The sequence below is a fragment of the Rhamphochromis longiceps genome, linkage group LG22, assembly GCF_057381845.1.
Source record: "Rhamphochromis longiceps isolate RC_006_pf linkage group LG22, R_longiceps_female_GT1.1, whole genome shotgun sequence".
Classification (NCBI taxonomy): Eukaryota; Metazoa; Chordata; class Actinopteri; order Cichliformes; family Cichlidae; genus Rhamphochromis; species Rhamphochromis longiceps.
The window spans coordinates 12,239,017-12,258,215 of record NC_140577.1 but is presented as its reverse complement, the minus strand read 5'-3'; the positions used below and the strand labels follow the sequence as shown (position 1 = coordinate 12,258,215).

General features: G+C 42.3%; 1 protein-coding gene across 3 annotated transcripts in view; it reads left to right on the top strand.

Moving 5' to 3' along the window:
• Window positions 1-19,199, top strand: part of LOC146643618 (RNA-binding motif, single-stranded-interacting protein 3) — a 313,547-nt gene that overhangs the window by 258,816 nt on the left and 35,532 nt on the right. For all 3 annotated transcript variants that reach the window (XM_085395367.1, XM_085395368.1, XM_085395370.1), the window contains one exon: window positions 11,368-11,474. In XM_085395367.1, coding sequence (XP_085251493.1) covers window positions 11,368-11,474 — 107 coding nt within the window. The remainder of the gene's footprint in view (window positions 1-11,367; window positions 11,475-19,199) is intronic.

Sequence of the window (19,199 nt, the reverse complement as noted above, 5' to 3'; positions counted from 1 at the left end):
AATTGCTTTTGAAAAAGAAAAGAACATTTATTTCAAAGTCTAATTATTCAACAATGTCCCTGCCTCTCCTCCTGAAAAGGAAAAGGAAAGACAGGCAAGAGGGTTGAGCTGGGTTTTGGGATCTGGTTAACTTGTCCAATAGACCCATTATGAGGTAAAATCAACACTGGGGAGTGTTAGATGTGTGCTAGCGAGGGGAAATCGTGTCCAAATCCCTTTCGTTCGTTCAGCCATTATAAACAAGAAAGGATTAGCCGGCAGCTCCCTGCTGGGACAGTGAATGGATGAGAATGGGAAAGGAGAGGGAGGCTGCTCCTCTCCAGCATTATCCATATAATAGGCCAGGGAATTCAATAAGTACTGGCCTCATCAGACCTCATCAGCTCCCCCAATTAGGCTGCACATCATGGCAACTGGCGGGCTAGTTGCTGTTGGTGACAGATGAGAGCCAGTGTGGAGATGTGCTTGCCTCTGCTGCAGTGCTGTGCTGCCGCACATTCTTGGCATCAGTGAGGTGAATGCATCGCTCTGCGCGCGTGTGTGTATGTGCCTGAGACAGGTGGGTAGTTTTGGAAGGGAGAATCGTAAGCACTGATGAGTGTCATTAGTTTTACATCAGTATTTGTTTTGCATCTTACCGCTAATTTACAGTCTGCACTAACTGCCAGCACTTCCTGCGCTGTACTTCTGTTGTTGATGCTGCATTGATGAGCCAGCCTCAACTTGAAGTAAGCGCCGCTGTTTGTGAACCCTGGTGATATCGACGTTGTGTGTCAATATCTCTACCCTCCCACATTACCTCCCTGTGTTTCCCCAAGGGTCAGGACATGTGGAGGGGAAAAAAACACAGCTCTCCCACATCGATTGGGGCCCATTAACGCAGGCTGAGAAAAACAAAGCCTTTCATCACGTCTGAGATGTTTAGGCAGGGACTTACTCAGACTTGCTCTACACAGGTCAACCCTTCTCTCTCGTTCCGATATTGCTGTCTCAAAGAGGACAGAGCATAGCTATTATGGGAGTTCATATGGTTTTTTTTTCTTCAAAAGAGATATGTGTCATCAAGCTCCTGTCATTTCTTTGTGTTTGTGTTTTCTTTTCTTTTATATAAAGACTGAGGAGAAAACAGTGAAGCATGGACAAGGAAAGAAGCAGGGTCAGATTTTGATTTACGTTTGATCCATTTCTTTCTTAACAATCTGCCTCTAAATGCTGGTATTTGGTTTCTTTAAAGAAAAATATCCATATTAATGCCAAAACCAAATAAGCATATTCAAAGCAAACACTGTGTAACGCAATAGAAATAAGGTGGTGTGCCGTTTTGTCTGTTTAATTCACTTCGGTAGAACGACCTTCAAATACAAAATCAAAATCTTATCAGTAAATGCAATAATTTTTTTGCAGCTTCCTCAGAAAACGGTCGATGTATTCGTTGAACCCAAAGACGATGCCACTTTGCAACTTTTTTGGAAAGACTGAGGAAAATTAGTGTGAACGCTACTTGAGAACAAAGAGAATACCTAAGAAATGAATGAATTATGAGTCTTGGGAATGTCTGATGCACTGTTTGAAGTTGAGACATACATGGGTCTTTGAGACAAAGATTATGCATGTCTGACTTTGGACCTTACTGTGGCTTTTGAATTTCATGAAAACTGGCTTTGTGGTGCCGCATATGTGGCCGCTTTTGTTTATGAGAATTATTAATTATACAGTGAATACTTTTCTTCCACTGTTATATTATTAAGACCAAAAAAAGCAGTGAATGTAAAAAAAAAAAAAGAAGAAGAAGAAAAAATGGATAGAAAAGAAATGCACAGTTTAAAAAAAATTTCTTGGTGTGCAGGGTGTAACAGAGGTTAAATAATACAAAATCTACCAGAAACTAGATTTAATAGTTTCATGGCCATGGCAACGACTCTTTGTAATCTAGAGTTAAAGCAGCCGGTTCCATTCATAGCAAGCTGATAAAGTCATGAAGCCAGCTCTCCATACTGTAACTGTTTTTGTTGTTTCCTTTTTATTGAAAACAAATCTGTTTGCACTTAATTTACAGCAGGTGTAGTATAACAAATATGTACAGTGTATAACAAAAGTGTGTCAAAGGCTTAAATAAATGTAGCATTATGTCTCACATGAGTGTGACCCATTCATCTCAGTAATCAGGAGCAAATATGACTACTGTAGCTACTGTAAAATATAAAATATGCTCCTTTAACTTCCAGTCTCACCTGAATGTGAAAGGTCAAATCTAACACAAGTTAGCTAATGAAATGAAAGACGATAAAGAAAAAAAGATTTCTTTATTTCTTTACTTTTAATTCATTCTTTTCAGTAGTGATGCTTAAGTCATTTGGGTTAGTTTGAAGACTCTAAAAGCAGTGATAATTTCTTAAATATGGCTGAAAACAAGCCAGAATAGAGAGAGGATGTCAGTGCTGGTGACAGATTTCTGCGAGGGTGGGGTGGAAGAAAACAGTGCAGATCTTCCTGCGCCGTCTTTGGGTTTGTGTGTGTTCTGTATGTTTCTGAGTGAGCATAAAAGAGTGGTATACTATACGCGTGTGGGTGTGTGTGCATGGCTGCTCTTTTGAAAGTGAAAGAGCAAAGAGAGCTGCACCTGCAGCTTCTATCAAACAGTGGAAAGCTCCTTTCAGCACAGCTTTAATTACAGTCTCTGCAGCTCTGCTCAGCTCAGACAAGCCGGTCTCCACGCAACCAACCAAATGCTCTCACACATAGCCGCCTTCCTCTGCTCGAGACCGGCCTGATCCCTAATCAGCCGCGGTGCCACTCTTCATCGATCCCCAATCAGTTACAGTAAAGGGGACTCTATGGAATCCCCCATGCACACTTCCCCTCCACCCTTTCCCCCCTTATTAGTCGGTGCCCTTCTTTCATCGATCATAAATCAATGTCACTGGTAGCATTGATCGTCAATCACCCCCAGTGACATTATTGATCTGGCTACCCGCAGCCCTGGGCCCACATTGCAGCCCGGCTCTGGCATATTGATCCTCCCTCAGATACAGTATTGAGGCTTTTTATTGATAATTCATTTATTGTGCTGTAATTTCATTTTCTTTCCTGTCCATACCGTTGTTACTGGAAGCCCCTACGGTGGAAACCTAGTTAACAGACACACTGCCTTTTGTGTGCTACTCTAACTGATGTGGCTCTTTCATTTGCAGCGTATTTTCTGCTTATGTTCAAATGTTGTTAGCAATTCTCAAGCACGCTAACCTAAAGGTTATATAAGCTTATAATAAAGAGAACCAGAAGTTTGGGTCTGTGGACCACCAGGGAAATTCTCCGAGAGAGGCAAGATGTTATTTTAAAAAAAACACCCAGCATCCACTATTTCCTCAGAGCTTTATACTAGCCAATAATAGAGGACTGTTTGTAATGCACTCCTAGTGTGAATTTGAGTAACTTTGTTGAATGTCAAGCAGAGAAGTGCTGAAAAATAACCCACTCAGCAAAACCTCGCCTTGATAAATAAACCTACATTTTGCTGTATATGATAACGAAAGGTGTGTAAAGCTGAGTAAGATGCTAATATGCATTCAGGCTTAATGCTAGATATAAGTGATGAAGCCTTCACAAGAGATTCAAACCTCCCCTCACAGAACAATAGAGTACATGATACATTTTAAGGCGTACTGTCAGAGCTTAAAGTTGATTTATTCTGATTCTGATCCAGTGTCATATATACTGAGAAATATTTGCTGTAGGTCTGGTAGATGGGCAGTTCAGTTGAATTACAAAGCGCTGTATGATTCATCTCTATAGATGGGAGTTTTCACGGGTCACTGGAGGCGTTGGCAGTGTTATAATACTCTGCTAACAGGGACAGAGCTAGTTTCACTGTCTGCCCACACAGGCAGTGACACAGAGCGTAGAAGCACAAGTCAACCCCCACAGGCAAAGTCCGGCAACAACTACTCTTGTGTTCTTCTGCCACAGCCAAAAAAGGGCAGTTTCACACGCCAGAACTTGTTTCACACCACAAGGTCAAGCCAGTGAAGGCTTATGTATTAATTCCCTGGACAGATGGATGGACAGAAGAAATGTTCATTTTTAGACTGGGTCAATATTTTAATGCTATTGTTTATCTTTTTCTGAAAGTTTTAATAAAGAATTATTATCCCGATATAACCATATAACCTTTAAAGGGAAAGTTCACCCTACAATCAATTGTACATATTTGACCTGAGGCTTGTAGTGTTGTCAATCCATCTAAAATATTTTAAACTGTGAAGCCCAGTGTTAAAGTTATCACAGATGTCTTCTTCTTCTCTTGAATATAATAAATTTAAATAGTAATTGTCACATGGTGCCAGAAGTACCAAATAATACATTTTAAAAATTTTGTTGAAATGTCTTTCAAAACATCATGCTTTAACAACGTGCTAACCTTATTTACCAGAAATCCAGAAATCTTTATTGTGAACAGTTTATTCTAGAAAATTCCAAAACTACGCCCAGCAACAGTGTGACTGAAGAGTTAACCAGCCAAGAGAATGGTTGGCAACCAGCAATTGTGAGGGAAAAATGTGTATTCCCGAACCAGCTGGAAAGTGGTTGCTGGCGACACAGAGAGGTTCCTAAACCACAACTTTCTGATTGCTTTGGTCACTTGCAGCCACAGTCACATGTAGTTTGCATAGAAGATGCCAATTTGTCTGCAGAAACTCACCACTTACTCTCTAAGCTGTAGCAAAACTTGGAAAATTATGATGCTAACTAGAAATGGAGAGCATTCACCTTTAAAGTAAAAGGTGTGCCTTTGAAATCAACACATTTCAAATGGTGCAACTTTTACTTTGCAGACGAACGGTTTCGTATGTTGCACATTTTCAACACTCCTTCGCAAGTAGTTTGAAAGTATTTGCAGACAAGTCTGCATCTTCCACACAAAGTACTGATGACTCATAACTAACCAACCAAAGTAAATCAATGAAGTTTTCCGTGCAACATTATGGACTTCATTTTGACTCTTTTTAGGACACATGATTTCCAGGTGGTTGCTGACCAGTCTCTAGACCTGTGCAAACATGCCTTTAGCATTCAGTTTTATAGTGATTGCCAGCAACCACTCACATCTAGTAAGAAAATACACATTTCTCCCTCACAGTCATTGGTTGCCAAATGGACTACCAATGACTAGGCCCATGGGACTGTAGCCTACCTGCAATGTAAACATTAATGACATTCTTCATCAGCTGAGCTGTAATGTTAGTTTTGATTAGCAGATGCAAAAACTAAAAGAAGAATTCATTGAAAGTCCTATGAAACTTCTCACACCGGCTTACTAGTGCTTTGAGTTTCATACATTATAGCCAAAAAAAGGTAGACATCACAGCAGCCGATGTCTCCAAAGCTGGGTATCTCATACAAAGTCAGTTTAGATGGCAATACAGGCCAGTGGAAAATTTGGGGGTGAACTTTATCTTTAAAAACCCAGACCCAGAAGATTCTCATGCATATTGTAAATTATTTGAAAAATAAAACTAGTCTGTTCTTCCAAAGCTTGTTTCATCAGTTCAGTGGGGAACAAGTGATGTAGCTTTTTGAAGAGTACAACACATCATCAATATCCTTAACACCAAAGTCTATTTTTCCCACTTATAGATTTATCTATCTGAAGTGCTGGCTTAAGTTGCCTGGTGCATATTTTCTTGGATCTTATTTCAGATCCACTCTACAAATAGTCATTTTAATCTCAGACCCTGCTCTTACGTTTTTTGTGGCCACTTTTACTGTAATTGCCACCCTGGCCAACTGTATAAAGTTGGTAGTGATATTGAGACCTACTGCAGAAACAAAGATGTTGGCAGCGTAGAGCAGCTTGTGTGGCTTTAACATTAGAAACATCTGCCACCGCCACTTAAACATTGCAGCTGACTGCAGGACCCAGAAGCACTCAACTATGCCATTTGGACCGAATGCAGTGGGGACTGTCTGCCTGTATAAATGTTATTTCAATATATGGATGCAGGATTGTGAGCCATTCATTAGAGCTGGCAAACACACATAAGCATAACTTCGACTCACTCACTCACAAACTTCTGTCTGCACTTGTTGTTTCTAGTAATTTATTTACTCACCATGGCAACCTTAGTGTTGGGAATAGCAAGTGGAATTAGCTGATTAAGCTAAAATGAAGTTCTTGTTACACCGGTACATCAGAGCTCGTCTCCCAGGAGTCAGCGAGCAGCTGGAAACCCCTCCTCCTGTTTGGCGCTGCACTGCACTTGTGGCTCTCAAATTTAATGCAAAAGCAGATTAATCCAGAGTCAGTACTTGAAGTGCAATTATATTCAACCCATATTTTCAGCTGCTAAAATAATTACAACTCAGTGTTTAAGCAGAGTATTGTTCACCTTTCTGTTAGATCATTTCGCATTGATTTCTGCATATTCCTTGGCAATTGCATTTTGTATTCCCATTACCACGAGATGGTTTCAGTCGATTTGAGTTGTCTACGCTGTTAGAGACTGACTCAGTGCCAGACCTACATGGAGGTCGTCTCATCCATCAGCTTTGTTTATTTGTCTAAATTTGGTCTGGATTCGGTGCTCTGCAGTGGATGGATAGATGGATGGACAGAAGAAAGAAAGAGAAAAAGAAAGGGAGTGAGAGATGCAGACAGGAGATAACTACGACAGAGAGAAATGCGATTGAGGGAGATGGACAAAGAGAGTGAGAGATGGATTAGCATGTCAGAGACTCCCTACATAACATTACTCTTAAGTGTGCAATAGCTCATCGATCAGGCTTCTACCGCCCGCATGCAGGGCTCTTCCCTCCATTTCCCTTCCCGTAATCCATAATATCATCTCAGACCAGAACTGCATGGCGTGCTGCAGAAGCCCTCTATGGAAGTCTAAGCAAGCACTGATCAATAGCCATTGAGCATGTGTAGCAGATGCAGGATGAGAAGCAAGCTGTTGTTGACATCCTTCTCCCTATGCTCATCCCACTCAAAGAGATGAGCTATACAGTATGGATCGGAAGAGTGAAAACTGGACTGTGCCTGTCACTTCTAAACTCGGTGAATCTCTCCCCTCTGTCTCTTTCTGTCACCATCTCCTCTTGTCTCGTTGTCTGTCTATGACACTGTATCTGTCCTTCCATCTATCTCCCTTTCCTCTTTGTGTCGCTCTCTGCCATGCCTTCCTCTCAGCGCCGGCTCCATTTATTGGGCCGTGTCATTGAGCCATGTGTGCCGTCCCTGTCAGCAAAACGCCTGGCAGACTGTCTTCATTTCCATGCTGAAGGATGCAAGGCCAGCATGGCAGTTGTGAGAGCTATCGACTGGGATCTGTCAAAGCCCTCCCTGTAGGAAAGCTGTTCCCGCCTGCCTTCTAGGTTGGCAGCCATTCTGAGGCTGTCTGTTTGACTCTGACAATGGCGACGTATATGCAGCACTGCTATAGTTTTGTTCTGTGACCCTGCTTGTCCTATCCACCTGTCATGTTTTTCTAGCATCCTTTTATCTCTCTCCAGAATAGCGTCCCTTTCTAACGCCTTCTGTTTCCCTCTGTGCCTTTCTATGTCTCTTATTCTCTCTCACTCCCATTCTTATTCTTTCTCTTCCCCATAAGACACAGCCTCCTCAGTCTGGGCAGACAGGTCAAGCTGGCTGAAGGGAATCAGACAGTTGTTGATCCAATTAGAGATCCCCTCGAGCAGCATCAGAGTAGAGCAGAATTCCAATAAAATACTGTCCTCTTTCTGCCTTTTCCATGTTCTCCCCTAACATGTCCTTGCAGTAAAACACAGTGAGCCTTCCTGAGACTTTTCTGAGACCCATAGGAACCTTTAGCTAAAGTTGTCATTGAGAAGTCGAGAGCTTGCTTTCACTGAATCTTTTCAGGCTGACATATTTTGGTACAAGTGGCTGAACAGTTCCCTCTGTTTGCCCTCTTTATTGCTTTGGACACTCTGAGAGCAAAGCAAGGCCGGCCCAGTTTGACTCCAAACCCTTCTTAGAGGCCTCTTTTGTAACTGTCCTGATGGTGAAAAGCTGGCTGTTTCACTGAGCAAAACCTTTCACACAGCCCCTCTGCAACTATGGAGCATTCCTGCATTGATTTCACCATTCAGGCCAAACAGATGTACAGTCCAATTCAGAGCACCAAATGAATGTACAACAGGCCGAAATTGACGTGTTATAATACATGTACTGATTTGCATTCATAGATCAAGATGTTTTTCAGCTGGCTTTTCAAGCCATCCGGAGCGCACGAGCGCTCTTTGTCTATAGATAGAGAAAAAAGCCACTGTGCTTGTCTGCAGCCAAAGAGCTGATTTCGACCAGATGCAGTCCCATAGGAAACAACTGTAACAGCAATAATTGCTTATGAACATAGCGCTAATAAGTGAAAATTTCAACAAGCTTTCATTTAGATTTCTATTGTCGCTGTTATTTACACAAGTGCATTTCCATGCCTCTGCTGGTTCGTTTTGTCTGTTGGTAATGCGTCTATTGATGTGCAGAATGCCATGACTATCTTTTCAGAGCCAAATGCACATTGAGGAGCATGATTGAGCCAAGGCTATGATCAAATGAGGCTGGCAGCACAGGCATCTTATTCTCACTAAACTGCTCCCCTTTCATGTGCGTGCGTGATTGTGGTCGGTCTTGGTGCGCATATTTCAAAGCCCATAATGCATGTGCGCATGTCCGCAGCCACCCCTCGTTAACGTGTTTACCAGTTCCTACAGCAACCCACATAAAAAACAATTAGGGGTTCCCACGGAGCACCTTGTTAGCGGCAGTTGTTAACCTCTGACCAAAACTACTTCGTCTTTTTCCCATGATGTCGAATCATTAAAGGGGCAGTAAATTAGTTCATAGCAAGAAGCCCCCGAAAACACATATTCTGGAGCCAAAGTGAATTAGGCATTACTTGAAGCCTTTACCTTAAAGACGCAGGATCAGCAAGCTGGAACGTAGTCGGTGGCCCAGTTTGTTCTGGGCCGTGCCAGGGATGACGCCGTGTGGCGAGAGGTCTAGAAGGGTTTATAGCCTGGCACTGGCTTATTCTGCGTATGTGTCTTTGGCTATTTTTGTGTGTTTTCAAAGGTTATAGCAAAGAGATTTTAAGGGCAGGAGGAGGGTGTGTGTTTCAGGGCTACAGAAGGGTGAGTGTGTTCACAGGGAGGGTGGGGTGGTGCGAGGCTGTTGATCTTGGGCTTGAGTCTTAAACAAATGGGCTAGTTCGCTGTGGGAACTGGGGATGTAGTCACTGGGGGAACGTCAGCGTGCTCTATGTCAGATTCTCCAAATTTCTCCAATAGCTAATTATCTCCCACAGCGCCAAAGGAGAGGTTTGGAGGAGCTTTTGTTGTTTTTCTCCTGTAGCGTCTCATGCGCTCTCCCTTCCCTGCTACTTTTTCTTTGGCTGACTGAAAAGTTTGGTGCTGTAGTGGACCCTAAAGGCACAGAAACACAGTAAATTTCTTTTGCTGTTTTTCCGGAGTTTGTTTGCATGCATTTAGCCCCATAGTACCCCTTTAGCCACATAAATGCAGTCCGTAAGCTCCACAGCCTTCATCTCATTTGCATCTCAGACATCTCCTGTAACTAACAAAAACATATTTTCAGCAGCAACATTCCTGGCATGAGAGAAAATTAAATGCAAAAGAAAATCATCTGATTAGCTCATTAACGCCTCGGCCTTTCCTTTTTCTTTTTTTTTTATCAATTTATCGCCTGACAAAGTCGCTTGTCATGAGCTCACTTAACTTCAGGTTGTTTCATGGCTGTCACTGCTTTGTCAGTCTAGACAGAAGCTTTTTCTCTCCTGTCTTGTGATGCTGCATTATTATCAGGACCCAAAGCACCTCTAACATCTGGGAGTAGAGATTAAAGCATCAAAAATTCTCTCGGTGTCATCTCTGACATGGCGTGATGAAAGGTCCCTTTGCTCAGCCTCCTGCAGACAGCCCCCATCATTGGCCAGTGTCGTCACAAAGCCTCCGTGTCACAAGCTGCCAGGCCTGTAATGTGAATGCGTTGACAGGAGAGCCGTCAGCTCTCTCCTAAGCCGCCAGGTGCAGAGCAGCATCGGTTCAGTGTTTGGACAAACTTGTTGGCGCTGTGTGTACTGTACTTTTGCTGAACTGTACAACTCTCCCAGGGTTTGATCCTGGTTTAGGTTCACACTCTAATTCCTTGGTCAGCCATTTCCCTTATCTCTTTCACCATCTTCTCCTTTTGTTGTTTCATGTTCTTTACGCTTTCTGTACTCCTGTGTTTCTGCTTGTTTATACAACTGTCTCCCTTCCCCTGTTTCATCTCCCCAGTCTGTGTCTTAAGAGATTCCGATCTCGCTGACGCTGACTGAAAAGGGGACGGACACTGTGAAGACCCCCAGATCCCCAGCCAAGCGAGCCGCTCATTTCTCATGCTTTTTTCCCCCCCTACTCTTTCTTCTTCTCTCCAGATTGACTGTCTTCAGATTTGCTTTTCCTCTCTGCACTATCTCATCAGGAAAGTCATCTGCCTGAGCCAATTTTTCCCTCTTTAGGTGCTCACCTGCAGCACGAGTGTGGGAAACTGCCCTTTCACAAGTTATCTTTACACAGGCTTAGGTTATCGCAACACTTTCATTGACCTTTCATTGGTAATTATGCATACAAAAGGCTTTTGATGCAGATACAGCTTAGATGAGGTCGCTCTTCAGGGGGCTCTTTTCTTTTTTGTTTTTTTAATGTGTATAATGACAGCTGTTTCATTTTCAAGCCATCCTTTATTTCTGCTGATGCCAGCTCTGAAGTTAGAGCATCTGTCAATCCTCTGTAACGGTTTCATCTCGGGGACCCTTAGCCTGCCCCTAGTGTTTGCACCGAGAACAGCACAGTAACGTCTATATCAGCCGTTTCTCAAACCATGCACCCCAGTGAGGTGCTCACGCTGATGGCTGCTGAGTGGAAAAAGACATAAAAATTTCAAATAAAAGAGGAGATGGCTGTTACAGTAAAACACGGAGGGATTATGCGTCAGGAACAGGAACGCCTTCTAGAAATAAGCTTTGGCTGACAGAGCGGTCCTGTGTTACCATCTCAGAGGTATTTACAAGAGCGATTACTGTGATTATTATTTCAACAATACCTTGCAATGCTCTTTCATAGGCTGCCAGCCGTTGCAAGGATAGGGAGGGCCTGCCAACATCACCGGACTGGGAATTTGTGTAGGAGCTCCATAGGAAGGCAGAGCGGGGGGAGGAGAGAGAGAAAGAGATGCAGTGGTAGAAGAAGAGACAAAGGACACAGTTCAAAAGGGCTTCTTTCTTTTTGGAAAGGTCGCACAATGCACTTCTGCTAACATGATTTTGTCCTTTTCTCTCTCTGCAGCTCCCACGGAGCCTTTGTTGTGCAAATTTGCCGACGGAGGGCAGAAGAAACGCCAAAGCCAGAGCAAGTACCCTCAGAATGGAAGGCCGTGGCACAGAGAAGGCGAGGTAAGATGTTACGCCAGTGTTTATTTTTCTCACTCGCAACTGGAAAAAAACTCTTCCACAGGGTTTTGGTGTAGCACAATTCATGAAATAGTAAATCACATAAAGATTTCTTCGGCAAATGCCTCTCTTTACATACACCTCCTTTAGGTTTGCTGGTGATTTAAACTATATTTATATATATATATAGATTTTATCTCACCTGGAAGCTAAATTCACAAATAAAATAGCAATAAAATTGAGTAAATGTGCTAAAAACTATATAAGCTGCTATTCGGATGAGTTGAGAAAATAACACCGCTCACTTACACTCCACTAACTACTGTAGCACCACATCTCTAGATGACCATCTGAGGTAGTGGTATTTCTAAGAAATGGCTCCACCCTGCTCACAAGGGATCAGAAGAAGTTGGCTAAAACATCTGGCAGAATGTAAAGTATTAACGCCTGCCATTTGTATTTACTATCATGTATGGAGATGTTTTCAAAAAAAGAAAAGAAAAATAGCCCACATATCGATCAAATTGTCTCCAGATGTATATGTGCTGTCATGTAAATTGCATCTCAAGCCTCACTGTGTGCATATATTTCCACCATACAGCAGAATGCTGGGAAACCTGAAACTGGAAACGGTATGGTAACATGTAGATACGAGGTTAAAATCTTTTCTTAGACTACCAACAGGATATACTGGAAAGGACGAACAGAGGAGACAAGTACGCGACTGCTTTAGACGGGACTATATAGAAGAGACAGAATGCACACACACGTGCAGCTGCACATGCTCAGTCTGACAATTGTGCTGAAACTGCAAGTTACAGGAGGAAAGATGGAATGTTTGTCCTTCAAGAAAAACTCTCCATACGTCTTAGTGTGTGCTGCAGACGCAGTTTGTGAGTATGTGTGAAGAAGTAGGTGGAGGATACAGTTTCATCTCTCATCCAAGTGATTTCTTCAGCTCAGATTCATGATTGTCAGAAGATTGCCTCCTCCTCTTTTTAGCGATGGTTGCTCCCTTTCCACATTCAAATGGCCTCCTTTACTCCCCGCTCAAACCAGGAGCCATACCTGCCCAGGATGTGTGCACGTCCTCATCATTGAAGGAATAGCCACTGGCCTGTAGGTGGATGAGGTAGCTCTTCTGTGTTTTGCCATGACTACATCTTTCACTGTGTTACAAAGCTTGAATTGCAGCCATTCTCCAAGTCTCTGTGAACAATTATCATGGCCATCGACCAATGGTCATGACAACAATCATGAAACTGAGCTCATGGCTCACTGTTAGTCAATGGTGCTACTTTTGGTGGTTATGCAACTGAACTGTTTATAAGGTTGAGGAAAGCTGCAGTCAGCTGAGAATGAAGAAGTCAGTTGGAAGAGTGAGGAAACATTCCTCCCACTGAAAACACTTCGTCCAGATGAACAGAATCAACTTTCCGGGATTTCCTTCACTGAATTATTGAGCATGCATTAAGACGTAGGTGTTGTATTCCCTACACAGGCTCTGTGTGTGTGTGTGTGTGTGTGTGTGTGTGTGTGTGTGTGTGTGTGTGTGTGTGTGTGTGTGTGTGTGTGTGTGTGTGTGTGTGTGTCCATCACATGTTCAGCAGGCCTAACACCTATAAACCAATGAAGCGTGTTTCACCTAAATCACATTGCTACATCCCCTCAGGCCCACACATTGACAGGTTGGCAGGGTCAGCTCGGTGAGATGACTGTGTATGTGGGAGTGATCAGATGCTTCCTTTTAAAGGAGACGGATGCAGCCTAAATAGACACAAACATTTATTCATTTTGCTATAATGCATTCTTTGCATTGCATACAGACACTTGACCTTCGACGTGATATATTAGCCTGTAAAATATGTTTACTAATTCGCTTTACCAGGTCCTTAGATTTCTCTGTGATTATAATTGTGCCTTAATTGCTACACTTTTGAAATTACAACACTAAAAATGAACATTTTGGACAAATATGTTTGCTAATTAGTGTAAAGTTTTTAGCAGATTGGGTTTTCAGCGTATCTCAGGGCTTTTTAAACAAGAAGAGACTTGAGGAAAAAAGGAAAAACTAGAGACTCAGAGTTTCTTAAGAATTCTGAGTTCACCCAGAGGCTGAGCTAAAAGCTCATAAGAAGAATATTTACTTAGTTTTCTGTCCTTCAAATTCAATTCAAAAAAGATGCTGTAAGTGTCTCAGCATGAAACTTTCACTATTGTCGTCCCATACCTTCCTTTGCATCATAACCCTCTCCTCCCCTCCGCAATCCACAAAAAGTGAGGTATAAATGTGGGTTTAGGGAGACTTGAGCTTCGGTTTACTTTAGTTTTTATTGTTTTAAAGCTGCTCATCAAATTTATGTGTTTGAACATAATTTCACTCCAACAGATTTCCCAGAACCCTGTACCAAGAAAATAAGTTCTGCAGATTTACACCCACTGCATGCATCCAATATTAAAGCCTCTTGAGAATAAATAATTGGTTTTTGTATTGATTCATCTCCAGTTTTTTGTGAACTGCATTTTTCTGTGTACATTCTGTGGCATTTAAAGGCACCTTTGTGCTTTATTTCATTTTCTGTCAAACTTTAAGTTTGGAAATCGTAGAAATGCCACCCTGTTTTATCAGTTCTGAAAAGGACTTGAGAAATGAGAGCAAATTAAAAAATATATCTTCTTGTATTGTCTTAAAGCATGATTGCGTAATTAGTTTTTCTATTTTAAGCTCAGACCAGCTAAAAAAGTATTTGAGAATGAGGTGGTTTAATATGAAAACGACTGTTTGGTGTGTAAAGACGACATCATATAGAGGTTAAACAACAGCAACATGATACAGACTGCTGACCTAACATTCGCTTTGATACATTATGCTGATGTTGAGAGCTAATAATAGACCTTTGTGCTTACATCTGGTAAGAATAGGCATCTATATAATCTTGACTTTGCTATACAGTGTTGCTTAAAGATTTGGGAGACAGAGGCAGCAGACTTATCATCATTCATGGCAGGTCTTGGGTCGGGGAAAGGTATACTGCTGTATGGGCTTTGTTTCACATCTGTGTCTTTGCTGAGCTCCCTTGGGATGCCAGCAACAGCCAGAGTTAGGTGACCTTACAGTTTTCTTAAGAAAATCTGTTCTTCTCTACAGACTGCATTTACACGTGAGTCACATCCTGTCCAATGTTTGGGTGATTACTCAAAGCATTATACGGTGCTCGTTACTTTTCTTAAAAATAATGCTGTTTGTTACTTGATTATTTCCGAGAGAAAGTCATTAGTTATACTACTTGCAACGTTACCAGCGTTACCCAAAATGTACTGTCACATAGTTACAAGTTGTTTTTAAACCTTAGGCTACAGTTCCACATGCGGATGAAAATCCCTGTATTATTGAGGGAGTCTGCAAACACTCAGCTTTAACATCACTCTGGGCTCTTTGCTAGTTTTTTGTTAGCATGCTGTCTGTGCAGATGTTTGCAAAGAGCCCGTGTTGTGTTAGCTGTATAATGCAGTTGTTTCTGTTGTTAGTGAAGTCTGCACTCTACCACCGTGCTCTTGTCTTTTCCTGTGGTATTTCCAGTCCTCAAAAGTTGTACATCCCTCCACCGTTTTCTTCCTCCCTGCACCCAAACCGAAATCAACTTAAGGAAAACAAACAGTTTTGATAGAAGAAATTTGTAATGAACCTTTGTTTAGTACAGTAATTCTGGTAAATGACTGCATTACTGAAGAACTGTAATATGATTACAGTAATGCATTACTTTGGAAAGCATTACAGCCAACATTGATCACAATGCAACTCAGATCACCTGCAGATAAAGTCTGGTTGATCTAAAACTGTGATACTGCAGTGCATTCTGCGTACATTTACACTTAGAATAAAGTGGATGGCCCTTAGAAGCATGTGTGTGCCTCTGTGTGGTCATTGATCAGCTGTGGGCAGGGGAGATGGGAGATGGCCATCACATGTTAGTCTGTTTATCAGAACTGAGGCCATTCCTCACTCCGCTCCCTGTGGCAGACAGATGAAGCGAAGCAACAGCCTACGCCATCCATTACTGTCTCTTCCGACATGTCTCTCTACCTTCTCCTTCTACAGTATAGATCTCACTCTACCGCCATCTTTAGCTTTCCATCACTCTTCCCCCTTTTCCTCCACCCATATTTAAACACTCCCTCCTCACAGCTTCTTTCTCTTCCATTTTGTCTACTGTCTCCTCTTCCTGTGTTTGAAGTCTTCCCAGATCCCACAGCAACATATGGAGAGAGAAAGAGCAAGTGACTCACTGAGACTAAGAGAGAGGGAACACATTGCATGATCAGTCAGGAGTTACAAGGGGTTGAGTGCTGCAGGGTGGCTGGTGGTGAGGATTGAGAAATATATGACAGATTTTCTTGTAAACTACCCAAAGTGGGAGTCTAGAAAGTGCTGTCTCTCGCTGTCTCATGCTGACAAGCATATTAGTCACTGCATTTTTTTTCTTCCACCACACATTCGCGCGCCTAGCGCCATGGGTGCTCATTCTTCTCTCTCTGTCTCTCTCTCTTCACATCCTAACTCTTTTACACCAACACACACTCCTACACACACGCACATAAAAACTTTCAAAGTCACACTTCTCAAGCACCTACTCTAGGGGAATGAGTGTGGATGAAAAAAAAAACATCCGGCTTTCCAGTCTGTGTGAAAGCTTGACAGATGTCCCTGTGTGTGTTTGTGTGTGTAGCCACAAGGCAGAAGAAGCAAATGTGTGTATAGCAGGCAAAAAATTAAGGGAGGGAGCGGGTCAGCGTGTGTGAGGACACAGAGACGATGACTCGACTTGGTTTTCCTGTGGTTTTTGGAAGGAGTTGGCGGGTCATCCTTGGGGCACGGAGTGGGGATGTGGAGCTGTTTTCATGAACACCAAAAAACATTGGGAGAATCGAGTCGAAGCTGCCCTTACTCCTATGCAGTACACGGCAAGAAATTTATCAGATGAGCTGGGTCCTAATTACTAGAAATATTCAGCTCGGTTTAGGCGAAGGAGCTGCCTGCAGAAGGAAGTTCACATGGTCTCACACTTTTATCTGCACTGCTCCATATCCATGCTCTTGGACAGATTTTGTACTAGAAAGCTGGCAGTGTAAAGACTGGCTAATGTTTGCCAAACATTTTCATTCTTTTGTGCAGGGTAATGTCTAGAAAGCCTCAGGGTTGTGGTGCATCTTTGAAAACGGCTTTCAAAATATGATTTAAGCACAAGAAAATAAACACAACTAGCTGTTGAGCTGTCTTTTATTAGACTAAAATTTAGCTGCTCCTCCTTCTTGTTGTTGTTGAGAGTTAAAAAGTTGTGAACTTTTTCAGCTTCTGAAGGGCGCCCAGGTGTCAGAATAAGTATGAAAACCACTTCTGCAACAGGAAAGAACAGGTGACGTCTTTAAAACCGTTAGTGTAGGCTGTCCTCACATTTTTAACTCTGTTAAACACAATTTTGCATACATGCATTTTCATACATAATATGCTAAAAAAAAAAAAAGCTGCTTTATTGCCATGATAAAATGCATTCACATTTTCACTGAGACTACATTAGTATAATTCATTTTGTAAACCCTAGAGCACAGTTGAAATGATATTAATGCAAAATAATTCTTCACAACTCGCTAAACTTGATAACTTGAATTAATGATTGACTACAGAAAGAAACAACTGAGTCATACTCTATGGCTTTTTCATGAGTTTGGAGCCATCTGTCACTGTGCTACATTTTGGGATTTTACTGTGGGTACAGTAGGGCATATTTATCGTTTTACATTTACATAGAAGGGAGAACATATTCTAGTGGAAAATACATGGTACAGTAAGTCTTATTTACTGCATAAGCATGAAAAAACGGCCACTTGGTCTTCGAAAGTCAGGTCTGTTCATGGGAGCTTCTATCAGGGCCAAGCTTTGTTCACGGGGTCTGTACAGCATTAAAGTCAAGTTTTTTTCTGCAGTCTTGGATCAAGCTAAGACGGATACACAGTCTGTCTGTGTCTTTTCCTTTCCTCTCATTTTGACGGAGCCAAAAGCTAACTGCATCAGTAATCAGTCACTGGCTATGCAGGGTCCTCCGGTCAGGAGCTTCTCTGCTGTGGAATTCATCAACACGCGGAACCAAGGGCAGCACTTAGGGGAGTTATCAGCCTCACCGAGACAGCTGGCCATGTCTGCCGCTGCTATTAGCGAGCATGGGAACACACATTCGCGCACGCAAACATGCTGACAGGCGTGCAATGCAACTCTCTTGATCTTGGATTTCATGTAAAGGGAGAGTATAAATACATGCACAGAGACCTTTGCATGTATGGATTTACAGAAAGAGATGTTCACAGATGCAAAACCAAATTTAAAGTAGAAAATAATTACAAAGCGCATGGACTGAGTGGCTGCATTCGGCCTTTACAGCTTGATATAAAACGTCTCTGAAAGCCTTTTACAACCAGTTGTGTAAATACACAAAATTAGACACAAAGGTCCGTCCATGCCTGGATCCCTACACATCCCTAGTTTAAGCAAGGACATTGTCATTTGGTGGAGAGTCTGTGTTTTTGCTCACTCTCGAGGGCTCGGTCCAGGCTCACTGATCCCCTTGGACCTCTGAGCCACTATTCCCTTAACTGTATAGCTCAGTGTAGGTAGCCCTCTGGGGGAACAAGGGCAAAAGACTTACAGGAAGATGGGAGGGGTAGATTAAGAGATGAGGGGAGTGAGGAACGGAGAGAGAGAAAGGAGAACACAAGATGTTGAAGAAGAAAAGGAGTGGGAGGGAGGGCAAAGTGAGGGAAAGGAAGGGCAAAAAATGAGTGTGTGTGTGTAAATGTGTAGTGTGTGCATGTGTGTATGCTGATGAAATCTGCCATCCTCAGCAGCCTCCTGTTAAAAGAAATCGGATTAGCTCTCCTCGGGGGGAGAGAACCTTCAGGAATGCAGATGAAGGATTGCGGCACACAGGTTTCTCTCCTGGACTCTAAAAAAGGGCCTCACACAATCACACGCAGACACACACTCATGGATAGGTTTGCTGTCACACACTTACCTAGACACGTGTACACACACCATCACAACAAGGAACTCAGTTTTCCACTCATTCTCTTTTCTCTCCAAAGGCCATTTCTTTATTTCCTCTCATTCATAAAAACACGATGATACGTGGTTGAAATAGAAAAGCGCGTCTTCGATACTAATTCACTTTGTCCTATTGACTAAGCTTTCCCTCACATTGGCTTTGTCATTTGTCAGTTTTTCCACTTTGAAATGAGATGATTTGGATTTGATTTCATTTGTTTTGGACAAAAACAATCAGGATCTTAATCAAGTTATTCTTCGAGTACAATAAATGTACAGCAAATTATCTTGGTCACAATAGTGCAGGAGTATATCAACAGCATTGCCTTTGACGTACAGGTGACATACAAGTAGCCCGTACGGGGAAAACACTGTGATTTAGAGGTAGCAGAAGTGGTTAAATGTACAGAAAATTACTCTGTGACCTTCTTGAATACTTAGCTGGACAAAGACGTGATTTATATAGTTTTGCCTCTGTGCATCACCACAGTGAACGTGAAATCAAACAATTATAATGCAATTGAAGGGCAAACATTCAACTTTACATCAAGGAATTTCACAAAAATTTCGCATGGACTGTTTAGGAATTACAGCATGACACATGTATGCTTTGGATTCGGCGGTTTCTCTCCTTG